The sequence below is a fragment of the Pan paniscus genome, chromosome 14, assembly GCF_029289425.2.
Source record: "Pan paniscus chromosome 14, NHGRI_mPanPan1-v2.0_pri, whole genome shotgun sequence".
Classification (NCBI taxonomy): Eukaryota; Metazoa; Chordata; class Mammalia; order Primates; family Hominidae; genus Pan; species Pan paniscus.
The window spans coordinates 40,832,104-40,857,042 of record NC_073263.2 but is presented as its reverse complement, the minus strand read 5'-3'; the positions used below and the strand labels follow the sequence as shown (position 1 = coordinate 40,857,042).

General features: G+C 39.0%; 1 protein-coding gene across 6 annotated transcripts in view; it reads right to left on the bottom strand.

Annotated features, from left to right (window-relative positions):
* NAA16 (N-alpha-acetyltransferase 16, NatA auxiliary subunit) overlaps window positions 1-21,990 on the bottom strand; it is a 64,918-nt gene extending 42,928 nt beyond the window's left edge. The window contains exons 1-8 of one of the 6 annotated variants that reach the window (XR_008954753.2): window positions 20,915-21,617; window positions 15,557-15,641; window positions 13,572-13,676; window positions 11,661-11,818; window positions 9,296-9,430; window positions 6,652-6,805; window positions 3,663-3,782; window positions 1,133-1,228 (exon numbers count right to left, since the gene is read on the bottom strand). Coding sequence is in view for 5 of the 6 variants with exons in the window: in XM_003806898.5 (XP_003806946.1) it covers window positions 1,133-1,228; window positions 3,663-3,782; window positions 6,652-6,805; window positions 9,296-9,430; window positions 11,661-11,818; window positions 13,572-13,676; window positions 15,557-15,641; window positions 20,915-20,968 (907 nt within the window). In the remaining variant the exon portion in view is untranslated. Of the gene's footprint in view, window positions 1-1,132; window positions 1,229-3,662; window positions 3,783-6,651; window positions 6,806-9,295; window positions 9,431-11,660; window positions 11,819-13,571; window positions 13,677-15,556; window positions 15,642-20,914 lie in introns of all 6 variants that reach the window. The other 5 variants (XM_003806898.5, XM_057299659.2, XM_057299660.2 and 2 more) reach the window with 5 other exon arrangements.
* Between the last annotated feature and the right edge of the window lie 2,949 nt (window positions 21,991-24,939).

Here is a 24,939-nt window from a genome sequence, read left to right as displayed (position 1 = left end):
ACGTCCTATGCAGCTCAAAAGTAAATGAGTTCAGCTACATACAATAACTCGACTCAAGGTCATGAATATACTATTTTGTACAATAAAAGCAAATCACAGAATATATACTGGAGTACTCCTATTTATATAAAGTACAAAAGCTGTTTTTGTTTTCAGGAATACAAAAATACATGGAGCTCTAAAAATAAAAGTAATGGCATGAGAAAAAGCAAAACTCGGGAAAGTGGTTAACTCTGAGGGAATGATGATGTTCTGTTCTTAAAACACCATGGTGGGTGCAAACGCTCACAACTATTTCTTTGAATTTATGCTCAAAAAAGAAGACAAAAACTTCAAAACTATAGCTTAAGCCCAGGGGTTTGAGGCTACAGTGATTGTGCAACTGCACTCCAGCTCCAGCCTGGTAACAGAGCAAGATCTTGTCTCGGAAACAAAAACAAAAACACAAAAACTTCAAAACTTTTACCACTCAAATCATGATACCACATATAATTTGTCACTAATTATAGGGAATTTACCTTCTAAATACGGTGCTTTTTAAAAAGTCACATTAAGAAGAGCAGTTTTTCTACCAATACATATTATTTATATATATTTAGGCAGTACATGATATTTTGTTACATACAGAAAACATGTAACGATCAAGTCAGGGTATTTAGGGTACCTATCGCCTCGATTACTTATCATTTCTATGTGTTGCGAACATTTCAAGTCCTCTCTTTCGCTATCCTGAAATATACAGTATATTGTTGTTAACTACAGTCCCCTTACTCTGCAAACACTGAAACTTATTCCTTCTATCTAACTGTATGTTTGTACCCATTAACCAACCTCTCTTCATCTCTCCCCCACACTCCCCTTGCCAGCTCTGATATCTATCATTCTTTCTACCTCTATGAGATCAACTTAAGAAAAGCAGTTTTATATTTATATAGATAACTTCAAATATTAAAATCAACATTTAACTACACATTGAAGTATCACTCTTAACATACAAACTCATAACTGTTCACTCCCAACTCCAAGACTGCTGTAAACATAAACTCTATACCAGAAACACGTTTCTGAAATATAAATAACATTGAGTAATTCTGACAAATAATTAATATTATAAAAGACATCTTAATATTACCTGGGACAAGAGTCAAAGGTAATCTTCTGGGTGTAATTGCTTTGGGGTGCTGCTTACTAATTTCTTCATAAATTTGAAGCCTCTCTTCTAAAGTGCCTATTATCAGTAAATATGGGTGAGATTCATAGCATCAAAACTTTTATCTATGGTAAAATGCTAACAAACTTCTAAAATTTTGTTATAAATAAAACTGCATTAACAATATTAAAGCTGCTTTCAATTTTGGTAAAAATGACATTTAAAACTCTGTGGTGGCAAAATACTATAATCAGTTAAGTCACTGTTTTAAACTCATCTCCAGAAAAATCCAAAACTTCTCTCATTGCAAGATTCTAAATACAACCCAAATCACATATACAAGCCATCACAGACTCAAGATATGCTGCACTTCTCTATATTCCTTTAGCATACAACTCATGGAAAAGAAAATCTTTTTAAACGTAGGTCTAATAACATATCCTACGTAAACACGCTGAATCAAAGAAACCTACATATATCCCCATAAAAGCCTATAATATCTGTTGATTAGGCTCAAAGGAGCAACAGTTTTAGGATTACGATTGCAAATGTTTAAAATATAAAAAGATAAACTAAACTTCCATGTTAACTTTAACACTTAAAATCTTCAATGAAACTCCATTATCCTTCCAAAAGATATAAATTACACTTCTAACAGAAAGTTGTATCTTCCCACCCAAGAGACACCTAATTTTATAGTACCACATAAAGGATGTATCTATACATAAACTACATGTTACTCTGAAACAACAATAAGCAAGCAAATAGGATCTGGGTATAGTTTATCTTTCTAAAATAATATCCTGCATAATTCACAAAGAGAGATTTATAAGCAATAAGATAATTTATAGTGGAATTTTAAGAAAAAGCAAACAAACCTGTTTTTGAACTATAAAGTTTTAAGTAGATTTTAATCCAAATTCTGTGGTCTAAACCACAGAAAAATAACTATCCTAAGAATAACCCTGGGTGCTAGCAGACAAGGTATCTCTGTAGTAAATGTAGTTTATAAGTATTGATATTCAAGATTAATATCAAGCATCAAGATTGTAAACACCACATTTGAAGAGGTGTGATCTCGTTTAGACGCATTCCTTCCCCCAGTAATATGTTTTGGAGCTCCAATGTGGTTGGATTTTAAGACCAAGGATATGTTGGGGGGGGCGGGGGGACCTCGCTCTCTGTTAATGATTTGGAGACTTCACAAAATATTAAAGACCCTTATACTAACACATAAATGAACTGCATATAAGTATTTTAAAAATACTCTCATGTTCATGCCTAATCTTAGAGAACGACAAGCGCCAAGTATGGAAAAAAAAAAATTCTCCACTACCCTAGATATAACAAGCCGTATAAATCCTACTTAAAGTCACAAGTTGGAGCTCCAGAACTTACCACGGGAAAGGAAAGGTCATAAGTTACCTAAAACAATAAAGTAGTGTAATTAGTTTTGTAATCAATACATTTTATAGTAACCAAGAATCCTGACATATGGAACATATTATTCATTTTAGTAAAACATGAAAATATTTTTATAAATCGTAATGTTACTAGTTTAAAGAAAAATCATAGTTAACTCATGTTTTCAGCCTTCACACATATGAGCTTTGCTGTTTTCTTCAGATTATTACTTAAATCAATATTATGATTTTAATCATTTTCTTAAACTAAATTTTTAACAATTTGTAGTGTTAAATTTTAAACATAAAAAGAACACCAGAATTAATTAATACCAGTGAGGATACAACAATTAAACTTTTCTTGTAGCTTATACTACTATAAATGAATGTGGGTAGCTACCTATTTACCAAACTTTTTAAATTTAAAAATTCTAAAAAAACAAAATTCTGCTGTTTCAACATCTTTGAGCCAACTTCATAATTATTTCAGGAATATATTTATTCATGAGTAAATATGATTTTAGGAATATTAACAGTTCCTGCCAACACTTAATTATGAAAATATTACAAAAATCTTGGACTGACACTAGAGTTCTGAAAAGGGTCAAAGTTACCAAATTTCAAAGGAAGATATGTAACATTTTGCTCTACACAAATTAGCCTAGTTTGAAATCAAAGCAAATATCCTCAACAATAATTATTTGGCCCAATTCTTATATTTAGAGGTTGAGGGTAATGAATCTCTAATGATTTTAAAATATTAAATAGTTACAACACTTCCCAGAAAGGGAATGCTCATTTTCTTTCCCATGTCCCTACTCTAAATTGGTATGGTTTTTTTTTGTTTTGGTTTGGCTTTGTTTTATTTTTGCCTCACCTTCCAATACCATCACAGGTAAGGGTCAAAGAACCTAACATATCTGCAATCACTTACACTTAAGTGTAACTATTTGAATTCATTTTTACTCCCATGTTTAACCTATAATTTTACTAAATGGAAAAATGAGTACTAATGCTAAAATTATTTGTTCCCAAGTATTATTACAACTTTACATTTTATTATACTTCAATCAGTAGTTATGAGAAAGAGGAGAAAAATCATTACATACTAATTTGTAGAGCTTTTTCCAAGCCTTCATAATAACACCAATTTTCTGCATTCCGATCAATCAAGTTTTTGAACACTTCACTGGCTTCTTTTAATCTTCCCAATTTCAACAGTATTTCCCCTGAAATTAAGTTTAAAGACATATTCATTTTAAACATTAAATATCTATCTGACCCCAGGGACTTCACTAAACATTATCAGTGAACAGATGGTTAAAAAGACAGAACTCTGTATGCTTCCCCTTCAGGCATGTTGCAGTTTATGTAACTAAGCATAGCTTGCCTTCAGAAGTGAACCTTCATTTGTACCTTTATTTTTGGCTCCCTCTTACACTCCAAACAAATACATAGGACATTAATTTGTTAGTAAAAAAACTTTTGCATTACACACATCTAATACTCTTTGAAATAAGTAAAGACATACACAAACACATCAAAATTAGATTGGCAAATAATGCTAATGAAACATTCCTATCTTCCTACTACAAGATTTAAATATATCTTTCCTATCAGTTCATATATTAATTCTCCACTCAATTCTCATTGTTTCAAGGTCACTAAAACTGGAGGTTTAACTCAGTGAAATTATAACACTAAACACCACTTTATAACAGGAAACCACACAAGCCATGTTCATGTACAGGTCAGCTCAGCGGGTTGGTAAAAGGTCAAATCCTTTTACTAAGCCACACAAATTAAGAGGTGGTGTGGAGAATGAGGTCCCAGACCTCTCAAATACGATGGAAACACACCTAATCCAAGATAAAGGGGAGATTCTCAAAAAAGAACATACCTCAGCTTCCTGCCCTCAAGATTACCCATTCCCCCAAACAATCTATTTCAAACAACCCTTTAAAATGTCTTCAAGTCATACTATTTCTCCTTTCATCATGTTGGAGGAGGCAGTATATTATAGCAGGTCTTATGTACTATTTTTTTTTTACCATTTTTATATCATATATCACTCAAACTCTAGAATAAGACTGAACTAGGAATAATTACCAACTCCACCACTAACTAGTTGTGTGACGTGGAGAAAGTGGGTAGTCAGCACACTGCCTGTCACAAAATGAATACATATAAATGTCTGCTACTTAGAACTTTAAACATGCCCCATTCCTCCACGATTATCTTCTGGCCAATTTTTACCCTGCTTATCCCAGATATAATAGACAATAGCGTATTTTTCATTTCAAAAAACATCTGTTATTTGCTACTACCATGAAGCAAAGGTTATTACTAGAGGAATGCATTCACGGTGTATACTAACTTGAATTAATTTCACTGTACCATATTTACTTTTCAAAAACTGCATTCCCTATTTGTTTTTATTTTGAAGATTAAATAATCTAACCTAACTGCATTCCCTATTTGTTTTTTTTTAAGATTAAATAATCTCACATATGGATTATATTGAATGCATTTCCTATTGATGCTACAGGACAAATACCAAAAAAGAGAAACAGCAACCTGAGTTAAGATTTAATCAGGAAATGACAATAATATTTCAGAAAGGAAAATAATTGCCTTTTTTCCTCTTTGCTACCATCAATAAGTAACAGAACAAGATAGAAACCAGAATATTTAATTATTTACCCATATTTTATCAATAACTTTTAAAAGTGTCATTAATATGAATTACAATAAAAACTAAATCACTCATGTACTATACATTAACCAGAAAGAGTATAGCAGCTAAAAGAAAGACGCTCATGAAAAGGTATGGGAAAAAGAACATACACTACTAAGTGAAAGAAGCCAATCTTTCTCAGGTAAGAGATGATTTGGCAAAAATAAAGCCAATCTGAAAAGGCTACATACCGTATGATTCCAACTATATGATATTTTGGAAATGGCAAAACTATGTAGAGGGTAAAAAGATCAGTGGTTGCCAGGGGTTTACAGGAGTGAGGGATGGAAAGGTGAAACAAAGGATGTTTAGGGCAGTGAAACTACTTTGTATAATACTACAGTGGTGAATACATGTCATTATACATTTGTCAAAACCCATAGAGCATGACAGTGGGAAAGGCTGTGGGTATACAGGAATATACGGGAACTCTCTGCACCTTTTTCTAGATTTTACTGTGAACCTAAAACTGTCCTGAAAATGTCTATTTTTTTAGAAAAAAGTAAGGGCTCTGAAGTCAGGGGATGTGTTGATGTGCTTGGAAACTATAACTCTACCACTTAAAAAGCTGGATGACTTTGGGCAAGTCCTTAACCTCTCTAAGCCTCAGTCTCTTCCACTATAAAATGGGGTTAATAAATAGCATCCATCTTAAAAGTGCTAAAAAATTAAATGAAATAAAGCAATTTAAGCAATTACCATACTCAAATAGAAGAAGAGTTTTAAAATCTATATTAGCTATTATTTTTATTAAGAGCTTCAGACTTCAGAGGTCCTACAACTGTATGGAACTTTAGTTCTAAACTATTATTTTAGCTGGACATTCAATTTAATACAATATTGCTCAGGGAAAGGGAATTAATGAGCAAAGCTCTGTGAAAATTTTTGTTTGACCCCTTGTTGATGAATGCTGTTAAAACTATAGGGATCCTGTCTTCATAATTAGCCCATAATGAAAATAAATGACCTTTGTGTTCATGATGATCCCAGTATCATCAGTTATGGTTCTCACTGTATTTAATTAACTATATATGGATATACAGAGATACATATTCAATATGAAGGCAGTGTAATATACTGCTTAAGGGAATGAAATCTGGATTCAAATCCAGCACTCTCCAGTTTACTAAACCGTATGATTTGGGGCTACTCAATCTCTCAGTTCCCCCATCTCCAAAATAGATATAATAACTACAACATAGGGTTGTTATGAGGATTAAACTAGCTAATAATGGCTTAATAATAGTGTTTGGAACCTTGCCAGATACATAACAACTGTTACGTAAGACTTAGGAGAGAATAAAATATATAGTTTTTTTGTTTTCTGTTTGAGGCTATTAAAAAAAGGCAAGCCAACTTACCTTTAATTTCTTCCACCAAAAGTTTATCACATATTTGTTTCTCATATGTTTCTATATGTTCCAAAGATTCCTGAAACAGATCTGCCTCTCTCATCACTTGATTCTGGTATAATATCAGTTCACTATATTCATAATCTATTTTGTTCGGAGGAACCTGAAAAAAAATGACCAAATTACTTTATTTGTATAATTATATAAGGCAGTTACAGACCTTTAATTAAACTGCCTTCTCAGGAGAGTCATTCACATAAACAAGAAAGCAACCCACAAGCAGATACAAACAGAAGAGTGATTAATAACACAAAAAATGAATGCATTATTTAAAACAAATAATAGGGTGGGACTTCTGTCTATTCCCAAGTGACACAGGTCAAGAAATCCTACCTACAAATATAAAAATGGTTGAAATACTATAGAATCTACAAAAAAAAAAAAACCTACTAGAGTTAATAAAAGTGTTTACCAAGGTCACAGAATAAAATATCAATGAAGACAAATCAATTACAGGTATACCTTGGAGATATTGTGGGTTTGGCTCCAGACCATCACAATAAAGTGAGTGACACAATTTTATGGTTTCCCAGTGCATGTAAGTTCCGTTGGCCAGGCACGGTGGCGCACATCTGTAACCCCAGGTCTTTGGGAGGCTGAGGTGGGTGGATTACCTGAGGTCAGGAATTCAAAACAACCTGTCCAACATGGTGAAACCCCGTCTTTACTAAAACACAAAATTAGCCTGGCGTGGTGGCACATGCCTGTAATCCCAGCTACTCAGGAAGCTGAGGCAGAAGAATCGCTTAAGCCCGGAAGTGGAGGTTGCAGTGAGCTAAGATTGTGCCGCTGCACTCCAGCCTGGGCAACAAGAGTGAAACTCAGTCTCAAAAAAAAAAAAAAAAAAAACTAAACTAAAAAAGTTAATATAGTCTATTAACCATGCAGCAGCATTATGTCTTAAAAAAAAAAAAAAACAACATTGTCAGGCACAGTGGTATACCTGTAGTCCCAGCTAGCCTCCTGCCTCAGTCTCTGGAGCAGTCCTAGCCAGGAGTTCAAGTCCTAGTCGTAGCCTAAGAGTTCAAGACTGTAGTGCATAGCCACAGCACTTCTGCCTGGGCAACACAGTCAGATCCTGTCTCTAGAAAAAAAGTAAAGGAAAAAAAAAAAGAAATTGGCCGCGCACGGTGACTCACACCTGTAATCCCAGCACTTTGGGAGGCAGAGGCAGGTGGATCACAAGGTCAGGAGGTTGAGACCAGCCTGGCCAACATGATGAAACCCCGTCTCTACTAAAAATACAAAACTTAGCCAGACCCAGTGGTGGGGGCCTGTAATCCCAGCTACTCGGGAGGCTGAGGCAGGGTAATTGCTTGAACCTGGTAGGCGGAGGTTGCAGTGAGCCGAGATTGCACCACTGAACTCTAGCCTGGGCGATAGATCAAGACTCTGTCTCCAAAAAAAAAAAAAAGAAAGAAAGAAAGAAAGAAATTGCAAACACCTAAATCTAACCATCAAAATGTCATAATTTTGTGTTTAAAGGAAAGTTTTTTATCAAGTCCACCAAATGTGATACAGTACTATCTTTTGGTCAGAACTTGATTCTTGGATAAAAACAAAGAACCAGTCTAATCAATTCTCTGGTGTGAGGTAAAAAGCTAAAAACCTAAGTAAAGACGGTGGCCTTACTACAAAGTTTATTTCCTCCCTTAAGAGAGTAAAAATAGCAGATTAAAAAATATAAAAACCCATAAATAGAAGATACTATTTAAGATTTCAACAAATTTCTAGAAAACAGAATGCAAAGGAGGAGTAAGTGAAATAGGATGGAAGAAGCTCAAGTCTAGAGTATCCATAAAGAGGAAATTACTACAGAGAATGCCTCTCTGTCCTGGAAAACTCCAGACAGGGTCAAGATTATGAAATGACAGATAAACAGAGGAGTGGAAAAGAGACTCAAGGTTGGGGGATTAACTGTAAGTGAAGTGACTCAATCCACAACATCTCCATCAACTTGCAGCTGAATCCACATGTAGAATATTCTCCATTGAAACGTGGAGGCAGGCGTGGTGGCTCATGCCTGTAATCCCAGCACTTCAGGAAAACGAGGCAGGATGATCATTTGAGCCCAGGAGTTCGAGACCAGCCTGGACAACATCGCAAGACCCCATCTCTTTAAAAAAAAAAAAAATGGCCGGGCGCGGTGGCTCACGCCTGTAATCCCAGCACTTTGGGAGGCCGAGGTGGGCGGATCACGAGGTCGGAAGATCGAGACCATCCTGGCTAACACGGTGAAACCCTGTCTCTACTAAAAAAATAGAAAAAATTAGCCGGGCGTGGTGGCGAGCACCTGTAGTCCCAGCTACTCTGGAGGCTGAGGCAGGAGAATGGCTTGAACCCGGGAGGCGGAGCTTGCAGTGAGCCGAGATCGCGCCACTGCACTCCAGCCTGGGGGACAGAGTGAGACTCCGTCTCCAAAAAAAAAAAAAGAGAGAAAAATAATCCTACATTTTAACTGTTTCCAATTACGTCAAAAAGTTTTCCCGTTTTCCATAGGTTTCAAATACTTTAATTCACATTTGAGAGCAGAGACAACTTAGAAGTCAACTACTCCGTTTGTGAAGGTAGAAGGAAACATTAAAATTCTTACTTGCTGAGTTTGTCTAAATTCTTCCAACAGTTTTAGGGCCATATCATAATCTTTCAGCAAATGGTATGCAATAGCATATCCAATCCAGGAGGCACGCTGTGTGGGGCGCAACTGAAGAAGCTGGTATCTTGTCTCCTAAAAAAAAAGTTTTAACTTGCTAAATATTCTCTAAAACATTACTTCATCAGTTTTAAGAAAACAATCTAATGACACATTTCTAATGAACTATATCAACAAAGATGAGTTTCAGAATAAAATAGAAGTACTTTTTATGTTTCCTACCTAAAATACTAAAGTTCTAGAATACCCTGTAATACTCACTGTGAGGCTGTCATTGAAACATCTTTGGGGCCCATGCCTTTGGACTGCCTTATTAAATTACGTTTAAATAATGAGAATTTTTTTTTTTTGGTAACTAAATATTCTGTAAGAAGACTAAGATGGTTTTTTATTAAACTACATTTTGCTACTTATAAAACTATCATATGAATTACATGTATTTACAGTGTAAATACATTGTAATAATTGGCCAGACACAGGAGAGACACAGCCAGGCGAAACACCCAAACATCTGATTATCTCTTATTTTTACTGTTGCTTCTCTGTCATTCCCAAATCCTTTATTAAAGTCTAGGTCAGTATTATTTTCTCTGCCAACTCTTGGCGTTACCCTGGGCAAATGCAACACTAATGTGTATCACCCATCCCACAACCTATCCTCTAAGTCCCAAGATTTTCTAATCTTTAATGATTTTCTCCTCCACCCCATTCAGAGGCCCACTCCCACAGCCACACCCTAGAAGTTACTGCCACCCAGAAATCATAAATTTAGGTATCTCACTGTCTACCCACAGCTCCCATGCTGCCAACACTATCATTTGATGACATTCCTACCCTTGTTCTTTGACACCACCAGTGTCTGTACTTCCTGGGTCCTTCACACTTTCACCACCAGCTCTCCTTTTTTTCTTTTAGAGACAGAGTCTCCCTATGTTGCCCAGGCTGGACTAAACTCCTGGGCTCAAGCGATTCTCCTACATCAGCCTCTCAAGTAGCCAGGACTAAGACACATAATACCAAGCCTAGCTCTCTTTTAACTTAATTTACTTCACAATCCACTTTAGCAACCATTGTTTTGCCAATATTCTTAATTTCTATGCCTCACTCCTAAAGATAACTGATTTTAACTCCAACCACATCTAAGCTGCTAAACACAGCTGAAGAAAAAAATACACGCTTTGAAGAGTGGTGCCATTATTATTATAGTAAGTTCAGCAGAGCCCTTAAAGTGGCTGCAAAAATCTAGGCATGGGGTATGAGGGCTTATATGGCAGTGGAGGGCAAAAGTAAGAAGTATATAAATAATGTATTTAAAGAAAACTGTTAGAACCTAGTGGCCTCCTTCTCATAAGTAAGTAAGAGAATTCCATGTTGGACATACTGATTCTAGGATACAAAGTGGACTAGGCACATGGAGATGTCCAGGAGAGAGTTGAAGATGCAAATCTGAAGAGGTCTCAACTACAGAAAGACTGATTTATGGCAACCCTTCTCACATTTTTAAAGTATTTACTAACCAATAATTTTTAAAAGCTACTTTTATGCTTAGGTTTCCATTATAAAAGCCTTATTAGTTTATCAAATTTGTAAATATCAAACCCACAAATAATCTAGTACAGCAGCTGCACACAGATATTCCAGTTAAACAGTTATGGCCAGGCGTAGTGGCTCATGCCTGTAATCCCAGAACTTTGGGAGGGTGAGGTGGGAAGATCACTGGAGCCTAGGAGTTCAAGACTAGCCTCGGTAACATAGCAAGACCTTGTCTCTAATTTTTAAATAATTAATGAATTAAGAATGTTTTAAAAAACAGTTTTTTTTGTTTTGTTTTTTGAGAAAAAGTCTTGCTCTCTTGCCCAGGCTGGAGTGCAGTAGCATAATCATGGCTCACTGCAGCCTCAACTCTTAGGTTCAAGGGATCCTCCTGCCTCAACATCCTGGATAGCTGGGACTGCAGGTGTAAACTACCATACCGGACTAATTTTCTTATTTGTAGAGACGGAGTCTGGCCTATGTTGCCCAGGCTGGTTTCTAACTCCCAGCCTCAAGCGATCCTCCCATCTCAACCTCCCAAACTGCTGGGATTACAGGCGTGGGCCACCGCACTCCACCAGTTATTCTTTTTGAATACTCAAGTACAAAGTGCCACAACTATGACTGAGGAGGAAGGTCCCAAGCGACATACACCTTCTAATGAACAATCAAATCTACTTGATTTTGGCTTATGCTCACCTCATTCTGAAATGACACGCTCTTAAATTTTATCTACTGTAAAATCATGTACATTTAAGAATGAAGTACTTACTCGGTAACCTTCAAGGTCTCTCATTTGGATCTGCAACAGTGAGAGATCCCTCAAAATTTGCAGGTTATCTTTATCTAATTTGAGGGCATTTCGGTAACATTTTATAGCTTCATCATATTTTTTATCAGAACGCTGCAAGAGTCCATATACATGCCAACCTATTAAGTTAAGGAAACAAAGACATACACAGACACTAGAATATTCTATGCTACATATCTAATATAAAAGTTACGTTAAGGAAATGGTATTTTGCCTGGGATTTGTTCAGAATGATCTGGAGTCTGGGGGAGGGGAATGGTGAGGGGAGGTTAAAGACGAAACCGGAGCAGGCTGGGTTGATAATTGTCAAATTGCTGAACCCGGGTAATGGCCACATGGGAAGGGGGTCATTATTCTGTTCTATTTGTGTACATGTTTGAAATTTTCTGTAGTATTTTAAGTAACCTTAAAGAATTCTTGGCAAAAATTCTTCACATTTTCTACCCTCTATCCCATCACTTTCCTACCCCAGCAACCTCAACATTCACCTATTCTTCATCATGATGTCTTGAAACAGAATATATACAAAAACTGCAACTACTTTTTGAAACAAATTTAGTCAACCAATTCTAAAGTAATGTGTAACTATCACCTACTTCCCTAGTTATATTAAAGGCCACAAAAAATAAGTTGTATTTCTTATAAATTAAAGTATTAGCATATCTTGGAGCCAAAACCCCACAAAACTATCATACTTACATGCCCTTCTCTTCACTCTGGGGTAAGCACTGGGATAAAGAAATAAGTATTTAGTAATTTGAGAAAACTCTAAGCTAAATATGTGAAAACACTACTAAGATTATTCGTGTTCAATACCAGTACGTGGCTAAGTGAATTAAATGTTAACAAATTAAAATGCAAGGGCAATATGTGAAAAAAATGCAGATAAACATACAGATAAGCAAAAAAAAATGAAAATCAATTTCAATGCTCCACCCTTTAAAAAAAAATTTTTTTTTGGCCAGGCATGGTGGCTCACACCTGTAATCCCAGCACTTTGGGAGGCCGAGGAGGGTGGATCACCTGAGGTCAGGAGTTCGAGATCAACCTGACCAACATGGCGAAACCCCATCTCTACTAAAAGTACAAAAAGTAGCCCGGCATGGTGGCGCACACCTGTAGTCCCAGCTACCTGGGAGGCTGAGGTGGGAGAATCGCTTAAACCCAAGAGGTGGAGGTTGCAGTGAGCCTAGATCATGCCACTGCACTCTAGCCTGGGTGACAGAGTGAGACTCCCTCCCCGCAAAAAACAAAAAAACAAAAAAAATTTTTTTTTACACACTGGGATATTACCCAAAGAAAAACACAATTATAAAGATCAAATTAAGTAACAGCTATGTCTCTGTGTTAACAGAAACCAAGCTCAAGAACCAATATCATATTTATATATTAAGTAAAATCTGTTTTAAAATAAGTTTAAGTTTTTCTTCTCAAATGTCTAAAAGAAAGTTTAAGACACACAAATTTTAACATATGATTAACTAAAAGTCAGTATTTGGAATAACAGGAAAGTATTACCCAGTTAATTATGTTTAAGAAAAAAATGGGTTTCAAGTCACAATTATCAAAGTAACTTTTCTCCAACACTAAGCACAACAGAAGTAAGCACATTTTATAGAGATTTCCTTTAAAATACTCCAATAAATAAACACGGGGTAGGGAACAAATGAAACTAATATAGGAGGAGGGGCACGAGCAAAAAAGAAACTAGTATTACAAAATGTTGATAATGATTATAGTTGAGTAATGGATACACAGAGTTCATTAAATTCTCTCTTCTACGTAGGTTTGGAATTTTCACAGTACAAATTTAATTTGAATTAGGAAAAAACTAGCTAAAACATAAACTATTTAACTACTGCAAAAGGATACAGACATGACTCTTGACATCATTACGAAGTCCTTTACGAACAAATTCATAAGCTTCTTCTTTTTTTCCTAAACAGTTCAGTGTTAATCCTTTCATAGCCAAAGTCTCTGAAAAATAATTTTAAACTCTATTTACAAATGACAGAAAATTATTCTCTTATTCTCTTAATAGTACTTTAATAGTTGAGATCCAAAGGATTACTATGGCTCCAATTCATCTTTTTAATCTCACAGTTTGAACTTCTCTCCAAGTAGAAAAAGTAAAACTACATTTAAATATTTACTTAAAGCTTAGCAGCCCAAGTCCTTTTCTGAAATTCCTTAGTTTCAGAGTTGCTAAAATGGTTTCTGCCCTTCACAAGACTCTGTAAAAGTGGTTGATATTATTGTGCTGAAAAAATTAACAAAGCAGGCCAGGTGCAATGGCTCACGCCTGTAATCCCAGCACTCAGGCAGGCTGAGGTGGGTGGATCACCTGAGGTCAAGAGTTCGAGACCAGCCTGGCCAACACAGCAAAACCCTGTCTCTACTAAACAAAAATTAGCTAGGCATGGTGGCATGTGCCTGTAATCCCAGCTACTTGGGAGGCTGAGGCAGGAGCACTGCTTGAACCCAGGAGGCAGAGGTTGCAGTGAGCCAAGATTGTGCCACTGCACTCCAGCCTGGGCAACAAGAGCGAGACTCTGTCTTAAAAAAAAAAAAAAAAAAAAAAAAATGTACAAAGCAGACATGAGTCTTATGGAATTAAATCTACCATAGCAGTTCCACAGCTCTTACCTAAGGTCAATTCTAATCAATCATCAATCTGATTTACAACCACACAAAAACACTCAATCTACCTTAATAAAGACAAATAAATAATTTAAAAATCACTGTAATCACTTTATTCAATATTGGAACAGACTTCATTTTTGATAGCAAGTTTATTCCAACAAATTATACTTAGGCTAATTAACATCAGTTCACATTTCAACAGCACAACACTGGATGATGGTAGTGGCAACAAAAAACATGTAAGGAAGTTAATAAAAGATGGTTTAGGATGAAATAATTCTCTGAATTATCCACAAGAAGGGAATTACACAAGAAGAATGATTTTCAAACTCTATGGTATTCAGAACATGGTGATCCTGTGGCCCAAACCCCACTCCAACACCTTTTATCTGTTTTACATATTGAACTTTCCCACAGGCACCATTTGGATAAAGGTTCCACAGCTAAAAAGCTTGAAAACAAGCTTTAAAATTAATTCTATGAAATGAAGATTTCTTTCCATTTCCTTCAAAGAATCTTTTAAATGTTGTTGAAAAAGTGAGCAAGGTCAGCCTATTTTCCCAATAAGATGATCTCAACCATTATCCAAGTCTGATACTGAGTAATCTCAACCAGCTTTGCTATGCTACAGGATCATAATTTTCATGTCTATCCTGATCCACCCTTCTAACACTGGCTGTTACTGAAAAAGGACACAACGAGAAAATACAAACTTTATTAATGCCAGTGTTAGAAAACAACTCAAAATATACAATCTAATGGTAAATTAGTAATATCATATGTAAACGTCAGCACATACTAAAAAAAAAACAAAAAACACACATCTACCAAAGAATAAAGTGCAGGTGACCATATCTTCATACTTTTATATTGCAAATTTTGTCCTAATTTTCCACACAGGAAACCAAGGTATAAACTTTAAATTCTATTCAAAGTAATAAAGGAAATCAGGTCCATAAAAATACTGATACATACTTTCTCTAATTTTTTCCCCAATAAACAAACCATCCTAATCTTATCCTTAAGTATACATACTTAAGGATAATACAGGTAATCTAGAAGACTCATATAAAGCATTAAAAAAATGCTGAACATTTATGCACTCTAATAGAGAACTGCAAGGCCTTGGAATCGGGGAAATACTCTTCTTTCACTGTTAATGCCTGGTTTTAGAATTTGATTTCCCTAAAGCAATCTCTCACATGAGACAATACCTCCATGTTCAGCAAATTTTGGGTTCGACAGAATCATCTTGCAAAACTTGAGGCCATTTTTGTACTGCTTCTGTTCATAACATTTCTGTAAAGAAATATGAACAAAAGTTATTTTATCAAATGAATACACAATGGAGCAACTTTTCACAGCATCATATATTCTAAACTCAAGATCCAAAATTAGGTCTAAAATGTGATAGAAAGGATATCACTTACAAACACGCAGTGTACTTTTGTTACCTATTCTTGTCAAATTGTTCTAAAATCTACATATTTTCATTTTTATAAAAGACCATGAAAAAAGACATTTAAAAAACAGGAAATGTGGCTGAGCAAGGTGGCTCACGCTTGTAATTCCAGCACTTTGGGAGGCCAAGGTGGGCGGATCGCTTGAGCTCAGGAGTTCGAGACCAACCTGGCCAACATGGTGAAACTGTCTCTACTAAAAATACAAAAATTAGCTGGGTGTGGTGGTGCGTGCCTGTAATCCCAGCTACTCAGGAGGCTTAGGCAGGAGAATCGCTTGAACGCAGGAGGCGGAGGTTGCAGTGAGCAGAGATCACACCACTGCACTCCAGCCTGGGCAACAGAGCGAGACTCTGTCTCAAAAAAAAAAAAAAAAAATTACAAAAATTAGCCAGATGTGGTGGCGCATGCCTGTAATCCCAGCTACTTGGGTGGCTGAGGCAGGAGAATCACCTGAACCCAGGAGCTGGAAGCTGCAGTGAGCCGAGATCATGCCACTGCACTCCAGCCTGGGCGACTGAATGAGACCCTGTCTCAAAACAAACAAACAGAAAAAAATGACAATTCACCAATCAATACTGCCACAGAATTTTTTATTTTGTTTCCCTTTCCTAGTACACAGAATTTTTTAATTCAAAATAATTCCAATGCTTTGGGAGGCCAAGGCGAGAGGACTGCTTGAGCCCAGAAGTTCAAGACCAGCCTGGGGAATAAAGCAAGATCTCATCTCTACGAAAAAATTAAAAATTCCTCAGGCATGGTGGTGCACATCTGTGGTCCTAACTACTTGAGAGGCTGAGGTGGGAGGATCACTTGAGCCCATGAGGCTGAGGCTGCAGTAAGGCATGACTGTGCCACTGCACTCAGCCTGGGCAGTAGAGCAAGACACCATCTCGAAAAAAAAAATTTAAGCAAAAACATATGTGGCAACAGAAAAATACCAGAAACTGCACTAAAAGCCTTTGCTACCGCAAGAATGAAACCAAAGTGCATGGGTGTGTGCACGCACACACACACACACAAATACTACCACTTATTGAGCAGCTATGATATGTCTGTATAAAATTTGTAATCTCTTAATACCAATTCTTTAATGTAGGTGTCATTACTTCCACTTCACAGATGTGGAAACTGAAACTCCAGAGGTTCAAAAACTTGTTTATAAGCTGCTCAGCTTAGCTGCAAACTCTGGTCTTACTCCAAAGACCATCATTAGTCCAATGCAAGGATAAGCAACATCTTTATTTCCGAATGCCACCAGCCAGGGTACGCAATTAACATCTCTCCCTGGCAGCCACTGATGCGGAGAACACCCCATTGCTTTCCACTCTTCCCTGGCTTACATTGTTCAGTCACACTGGGTGTTAAATTACTCAACATGCCAAGCTTATCTCCACCTCAGGCCTCCTACACTTGTGTTCCTTCTGCCTGAATTGCTTTCCTAGATCTTCCCATGGATGGTTCCTCATTATCCAAGTCTCACATGTCCCCTACTTGCCCACTTTATCAAATACTCCCATCCTCCTTCCTTCCCCAACATATTCTCTACCATGTTACTCTATTTTCCACACAGTGCTATCATTTCCTGAAATCTTATTTATGCTATTATTTAGTGTCTGTCTTCCCCACCATCATATAATGGATCCTTAGAACAATGATCTCACCTATCTTTCTTATTTATTTTTTAGAGACAGTCTCACTCTGTTGCCCAGGCTGGTGTGCAGTGACACAATCACCATAACCTCAAACTGCTGAGCTCAAGTGATCTTCCCACCTTAGCCTCCTGAGTGGACAGGAAGGACTACAGGTGTGTGCCATCATGCCTGGCTAAATTTTTTTTTTTTTTTTTTTTTTGGTAGAGATGAAGTCTCACTATGTTGCTATGTTGGTCTTTTGCTCTTGGGCTCAAGTGATCCTAGCTCCCACCTCAGCCTCCCAAAAGTGCTGGGATTACAGGCATGAGCCACTGCGCCGGCCTTAGCCTATTTTAAATACTGCTGCATTGCCATGGCTAAACAAATAAGAAACTGCTCCATAAATACAGCCTACTAAGTTCAAAGCAAAATACCACTAGCAATGGATGAGACCATCTTTAAGCCTTGCAGCAGGGGCTGGATGTGGAAGGAATCAGAAAAGTCTTCATGGAAAAAAAGTTTATATTGAGGCCTCTTGACAGCCTCTGGGGAAGGGAACTAGGTGGTTCTGCAATAAGGATAGGAGAGAAACCTAAATTTTGAACCATGTGAATATACTGCCTATTCCAAAAATATTTTAAAATAAAAAATGACAATCTGAGTTTGACTACAAGAGTCTGTCTCACAAATGACAAGAAAAAAACAAGTGAAAGGAACTACTGAGAAAGACAAATAGAAATACTAGTTTTTCTGACTTACCAAGTTATCTGAAAATAATAATAACCATACTGCCAATAACAGTAATAATAGTTAACACCTATTGGAAGCATTTACTATACGTCCAGACACTGTTATTTTTTTCCTTCATCCCATGACAGCTTATTTACTCTTTATTTAAATCACAGGAAAGCCTATGAGATGCATGATATCCCCATTTAGACAGAGAAACTGAGGCATAGTTATAGAGTTTATATAACTAGTAAGTGCCAGAGCCACAACTCTTAACCAGGTAGTCTGTCCCCAGAGTCCAAGTACTCGGGTAAAGACAAGTCAACCTGTAATCTCAGCTACTGAGGAGGCTGAGGCACGAGAATCGCTTGAATCTGGGAGGCAGAGGTTGCAGTGAGATCTTGCCACTGCACTCCAGCCTGGGCGACAAAGCGATACACTCTCGCAAAAAAAAAAAAAAAAAAAAAAGACAAATCCACATTCACTCAGGAACCATTATATACTAAGCAGAAACGATAGATTCTAGTCTCAACTTTGCTACTAACCAGACAGAGAACCTTAGCCACTTGGTCATTTACCATCCTTAGGTTTGTCTCTTTCTAAAAGAGGGCATGGAATACCTCCAAAATTCAACAAACTGTAATGCTAATTAATATCCAGTCTGGGGAATAAGACATGCAGATACAAGCCACGCGGAACATGTAAAAAACCAGCTGGTCAGTTTGTGTGGATGTGTTTGAGTTTTTTCAATAGAAAAAATTTTACTGTTGGTGGCAAAGCACTTTAATCCACTAAACTTTGAAGATAATTTTATTACAGAGACTTCTGTTTGCTATGGAATTTGTTGTAGCCAAATTTTACCCACATTTATTGCAATTGTGAAATGATAAAATCATTCGTTCATGCAGAATCCTCCTAAATTCACGCAACCTTGTCAGAAACATTACATACCTAGATTTAAAAATGTTTAGCTTGGCTGAGCACAGTAGCTCACATCTGTAATCCCAGCAATTTGGGAGGCTGAGGTGGGAAGATCGCTTCAAGCCAGGAATTCGACAGTAGCCTGGCCAACAAACCGAAACTTCCATCTCAAAATAATTGATTGTTTTTTTAGTGGTTACCATTTCCCAATTTATTTGGGGATAAACCCTACCTTTTTTGTAATTTGAGAATAATAATGTAACTTTTTCCTTATGACACTGATCCATGATTTGAACTACAAAAAACTCGTATAGAGAGAAAAGAAGTGCTGTCATCTTTAAAGTATGATGCCAAATGTCCTGAAATCCAACTAGCGATTTATAAATGATATTATCATTAATGTTTCAAATTCCCAGCGCAAAAAAAATTAAAAATAAAAATAAATTACTTCTCCAATTCCATGCTGTGTAAAATAAAAGGGCATGAGAAGTAAAATAAAAAAACACAAACCCCAATGAAGCAACCTGCCACGTGCTTTAATTATTCGTATTTTTAATGTTCTCACATTTGTATCTTATTATTGGTTCAAAACTAAGCACCACATAATATTTAAAATTTTTATCCCATCTACTATGTATCCTAATCTGAAGACTTAAGTGTGAAGTTTCTATCGGCTTGGAACAGAACAGCTACTATAAATTATCTGCCGCTGTTCATACTTAAAATTACTCTAAAATTAGTATTTTATTTATAGTAAAGTTAAGCACCAACTAACAGCCATATAGCCAACCCAGCTTTCAATAAATTCACCTTTAAACCTAAATGTATGTTTAGCAAATAAAAGCTTTTTTTCAGGTGAAAAGATAAACTAGAAAAGACAGTTACCTACTAACAATATTAGTTTAAAACCTAGGGTAGCCAGAGGATACTGAGGAAAGCAAAGGAATGCTGCCTCTTCTCCTTGGAAGAACAGAACCTGGAAAGCCACCAGGGACGCTGGCACACAGCCCACAGAAAACTGCCCACCCGGCTCCGCAGCGGTCATCACTACGGGGCCATTATTCAGGCTTCTGCTTCGCAATAAAGTAAAAATGCTCCCCTCAAATGCAAAACCAGCCAGTCCACGCGGCTTTAATTACTCAAGCAAGGCCTGTGCGACTAGAAAGCAAAGAGCTGTTTTGAAGTTGGTGACAACTCAGAAACGCACTTCAAGTCAAATATTCACTTCCAAAGAGGATAAATAAGGTACATTACAAACAGGCAAACTTTTTCCCAAAGGGAGGTGGTGCCAGGCTTGGCTTCCTAGAGTTGCCGGTTTTATTTCCCCGTAACCAGGAAAAATTCCACCATCGCATCGATCCCGCTTTAATAGGTATGCGGGTGTGCTGTGCAATCTAATTAAACGCAAAGCAGAGAATGCAGAACGCAAAACACCTCGCCGAGGGGAGACTGGCAAAATAAACCACCCGGGGAGGATCCCTGAGGGGCTGCTGCGAGCCCGGCGCGGCAGAGAGCACGGCAGCCACTACCGGCCGAGGCGGCTGTGCCCGGGCACTGCGGAGGGCGGCGTGAAGTTTCTGGAAAGAGCGCGGCGGGAGTGAGGCGAGCCGCAGCAGCCCGCGGAAAGGAAGCGCACGGAGGAGCGGCTCGGCAGCCCCCGTGGGCCGGCCGGAGCGGGAAAGTGGGGTCCCGCGAGCTCCGAGGTAAACAAAGAGCGGTGGGCAGCGGAGGCCAACCCTGGCCCGCGCCGGCCGCCGCCAGACCGCTTGCCCTTAAGGCCCGAGGACCCGGGGAGTGGGGGGCGGCAGCGCGGCCTACGGCCACTCACCAAGATGCGTTTGAAGAGGTTGCTCTCCTTGGGCGGCAGCAGCACGTTCGGCATCGTGGCCGGCAGGGAGGCTAGGTGCCCGGGCGCTCCGCTTCGCGGGGGTGGGCACCGGGACGAACCGCTGCTGAGAGTCGGGCTGCGGGCGATGGATTAGTTCATTGGTCTACAGTTGCAGTTGGGCAGCCTGGCTGTTCGGCACGGGTGGCAATGGAGGAGGAAGGCGGTCTGAGCAGGACACGCTTCCCCTGGCCTCCGCTTTTTGGCCAGCGGCGGCGGCGGTTCCCGCGCACTGCAAGATGGCAGCCAGGGTCCGCCTCCGGAGCCGGATCCTGTGCGCATGCGCGGAGCGCTCTTTGGCGAGGGGCTGCGGGTGACTACGGGGGCGTGGCGGGGACCAACTGCGTGGATTTGCCTTGGGCTGCGGCTCTCCTCGCCGCAATCTCGGCACCCCGTGGGGCTCAGGCGAGCTGTCACCAAAACCTTGGAGTCCCATGGGGTGGTGAGTCACCACCCTCATTCACCATTGCTCCTATGCATCAGAACGCCTCATAAGACTCCTACTTATTGTCTGCTTCTCCTTGCAATAAAGTAATAAATAAAAACGAGAATTTTCTTTTAAGTAGAAAAGAGAAGACACTGACTTGTATTGCACTCTTGATAAGCTTGTGGCCCAAGATAATGTTAGTTATGACTCTGAAGAGTCAGAGTTTTTTGCATTTCTCCCCATTTAGGAATTTAAGTGTCCGACGCAAAGTAGACTTTGATGAAAGATGAACTTTTCTTTCCTTTTCCTCCTTGATTCAGACTCTAAGGAGAAGCCTTCTCTTTCCAGTGCAAACCAAACAAATATTTACAATCTTTGTTTTTGTTTGGTTGGTTGGTTGGTTTTGAGATGGAGTATCGCTCTTGTCGCCCAGGCTGCAGTGCAGTGGCGCTATCTGGGCTCACTGCAACCTCCGCCTCCTGAGTTCAAAGGATTCTCCTGCCTCAGCCTCCCGAGTGGCTGGGATTACAGGCATGCGCCACCACGCCCGGCTAATTTTGTATTTTTAGTAGAGACAGGCTTTCACCATGTTGGCCAGGATGGTCTTGATCTCTTGACCTCGTGATCCGCCCCCGCGTCAACCTCCGAAAGTGCTGGGATTATAGGCGTGAGCCACCACACCTGGCCGGAATTACGGTTTTATAAGGCCACTGGTCTTCTGAGTCTACCTACCCTTTCTCTTCAGATGGTTCCCCTTCCTAAAAGCCATATAATAATGGGAGAAACAGGCTTCAAATTCAGGATCTTCCAACTCTGGGATACTCTCTACAACAAATAAAAGGCAGCATATTGATGGTAATGTGTGAGTCTAGAAAGATACAACAGTGGCAAGAATAAACCATACATTCAGTGTAGGGTTAGTAGTAAGGTGTGTGTAAACATTAGGTACATAAGTTTATTTATACGTGTGCTGAATCTTAATGGGTGCATATTTCTGAGACTATAAAGTAATTGATGAGTAACTGCATTTAGTCGGCTGTAATCAGAACTGGGCTGCCCTTTTTTATTTTCCTTTTTTTGAGACGATGTTTTGTTCTTGTTGCCAAGGCTGGAATGCAATGGCGCTATCTCAGCTCCCTGTAACCTCCGCCTCCCAGGTTCAAGCGATTCTCCTGCCTCAGCCTCCCAAGTAGCAGGGATGACAGGCATGCACCACCACACCTGGCTAATTTAGTATTTTTAGTAGAGATGGGGTTTCTCCATGTTGGTCAGGCTGGTCTCAAACTCCCGACCTCAGGTGATCTGCCCACCTCGGCCTTCCAAAGTGCTGGGATTACAGGTGTGAGCCACAGTGCCTGCCTATTTGATTTTCCTTCTTTCTAGCCTAAGTTGGTTGGACATGAAAGAATCATAGGAGTCTTTTTTTTTTCTTTCAATCTCCTACATTTCACACATGATTTTAAAGGATCATAGGAGTCCTTTAAAATAGGGAAAGTACTGTCATTAAAATTGGGGGTCCACAGCAATCCCCTTGCTGGGTATATACCCAAAAGAATATAAATTGTTCTACCATAAAGACACATGCACGGCCAGGTGCAGTGACTCACGCCTGTAATCCCAGCACTTTGGGAGGCTGAGGCAGGCGGATCACCCTGAGCTCAGGAGTTGGAGACCAGCCGGGGCAACATGGCAAACACACACACACACACACACACACATACACACACACACACTAGCTGGGCATAGTGGCAACATGGCGCACACACACACACACACACACACACACACTAGCTGGGCATAGTGGCGAGTGCCTGTAGTCCCAGCTACTTGGGATGCTGAGGTGGGAGGATCAATTGAGCCTGGGAGACAGGTTGCAGTGAGCCAAGATCATGCCACTGCACTCCAGCCTGGGCAACAAAGTGAGACCCCTGCCTCAAAAAAAAAAAAGGACACATGCACGTGTATGTTCATCGCAGCACTATTCACAATAAAAAGACATGGAAGTAACCTAGATGCCCATCGGTGGACTGGATAAAGAAAATGTGGTACACCATGGAATACTACACAGCCACAAAAAAGAATGAGACCATGTCCTTTGCAGCAACACAGATAGAGCTGGAGGCCATTATCCAAAATGAATTAATGCAGGAACAGAAAATCAAATACCACATGTTTTCACTTACAGGTGGAATTATAAACAATGAGTACCCATGGACACAAATAAGGGAACAGTAGACACTGAGGCCTACTTGAGGGTGGAGAGTAGGAGGAGGGTGAAGATTAAAAAACTATCTATAGGGTATTATGCTGATTACCTGGGTGACAAGACTATCTGTACACCAAACCCCCACAACATGCAATTTACCTGTGTAATAAACCTGCACATTTACCCCTTGAGTCTAAAATAAAAAATGGAAAGAAAAAAATAAAAGTGGGGGTTCAAGGGCCTATGTGTACTCTGCAGACCTCCCAAGCTGCCCAAGCTGTTAGGAAGTAGGCAAGTATAGCTGCTTTGGGAGCTTGCCTGAGTTGCACCTGTACTAGTGGCAGTCCCCCACCCAGAGAACTGAGCAGGCACACAGAAGTGCCTCCTCTCAGCACCCTCATACTCAACCACTGCCATAATTGCTAGCCACAGTTTGCTTACCACGGCATTACTAATTCCTGAAAACCTTTGGCTCCCAATTTATCTACATTGTCATTTATCTACATCATCAGAAGTGAAGGGTTACTCACGAAAAGAGCCAAACCTTCAGTGCTTCAGTCAAGCCCTCACTTGACCCTCATAGGACATGGACTTTTCTAGACCTATTTCAAAATGACAAATTAGATTTTTAAAAGAAATATACAAGAGAAGGGAAGAAAAGCATAGTACCAACTGTAAATATTTTGAAGACAAGGAACGATTATCTTTTATGAAAGTTTCCTGTGGGCCTCTTCCAGCCTTATTTACTACAAATCATTAACTATCTTCACTCTCTGTGGTAGCAGCTAAATCATCACCCTCATTCACCATTGCTCTCCCCAACCCCTAAATCAGCAGCCCAGGAAGGTTCTTCACGTGCACTCTGCAGCCTCCTACCCACTGCCAACTTCCACTTCCCAGGACACACAGTTCCGTGCCAGCATCTCCCAGGGAAGCACAGTCACGCAAAGAAAATCTGCAATCCCAAATACTAGAAAGCAGCACTAGTTTGCTACTAGTTATAAACTATAGTTATATATAGTTATAAATACTCATATTTAATATCTTCTTCATCTGTCTTTCACACACCATACACACATACCTTTTGTATTAGTCTGTTCTCACATTGCTATAAAAAATTACCTGAGACTGGGTAATTTATAAAGAAAAGAAGTTTAATTGGCTCACAGTTCCACAGGCTATACAGGAAGCACGGCTGGGGAGGCCTCAGGAAACTTACAATCATGGTGGAAGGCAAACGGGAAGCAGGCACATCCTACATGGCTGGAGCAGGAGGAATAGAGTGAAAGAGGAGGTGCTACACACTTTTTTTTTTTTTTGAGATGGAGCCTTATC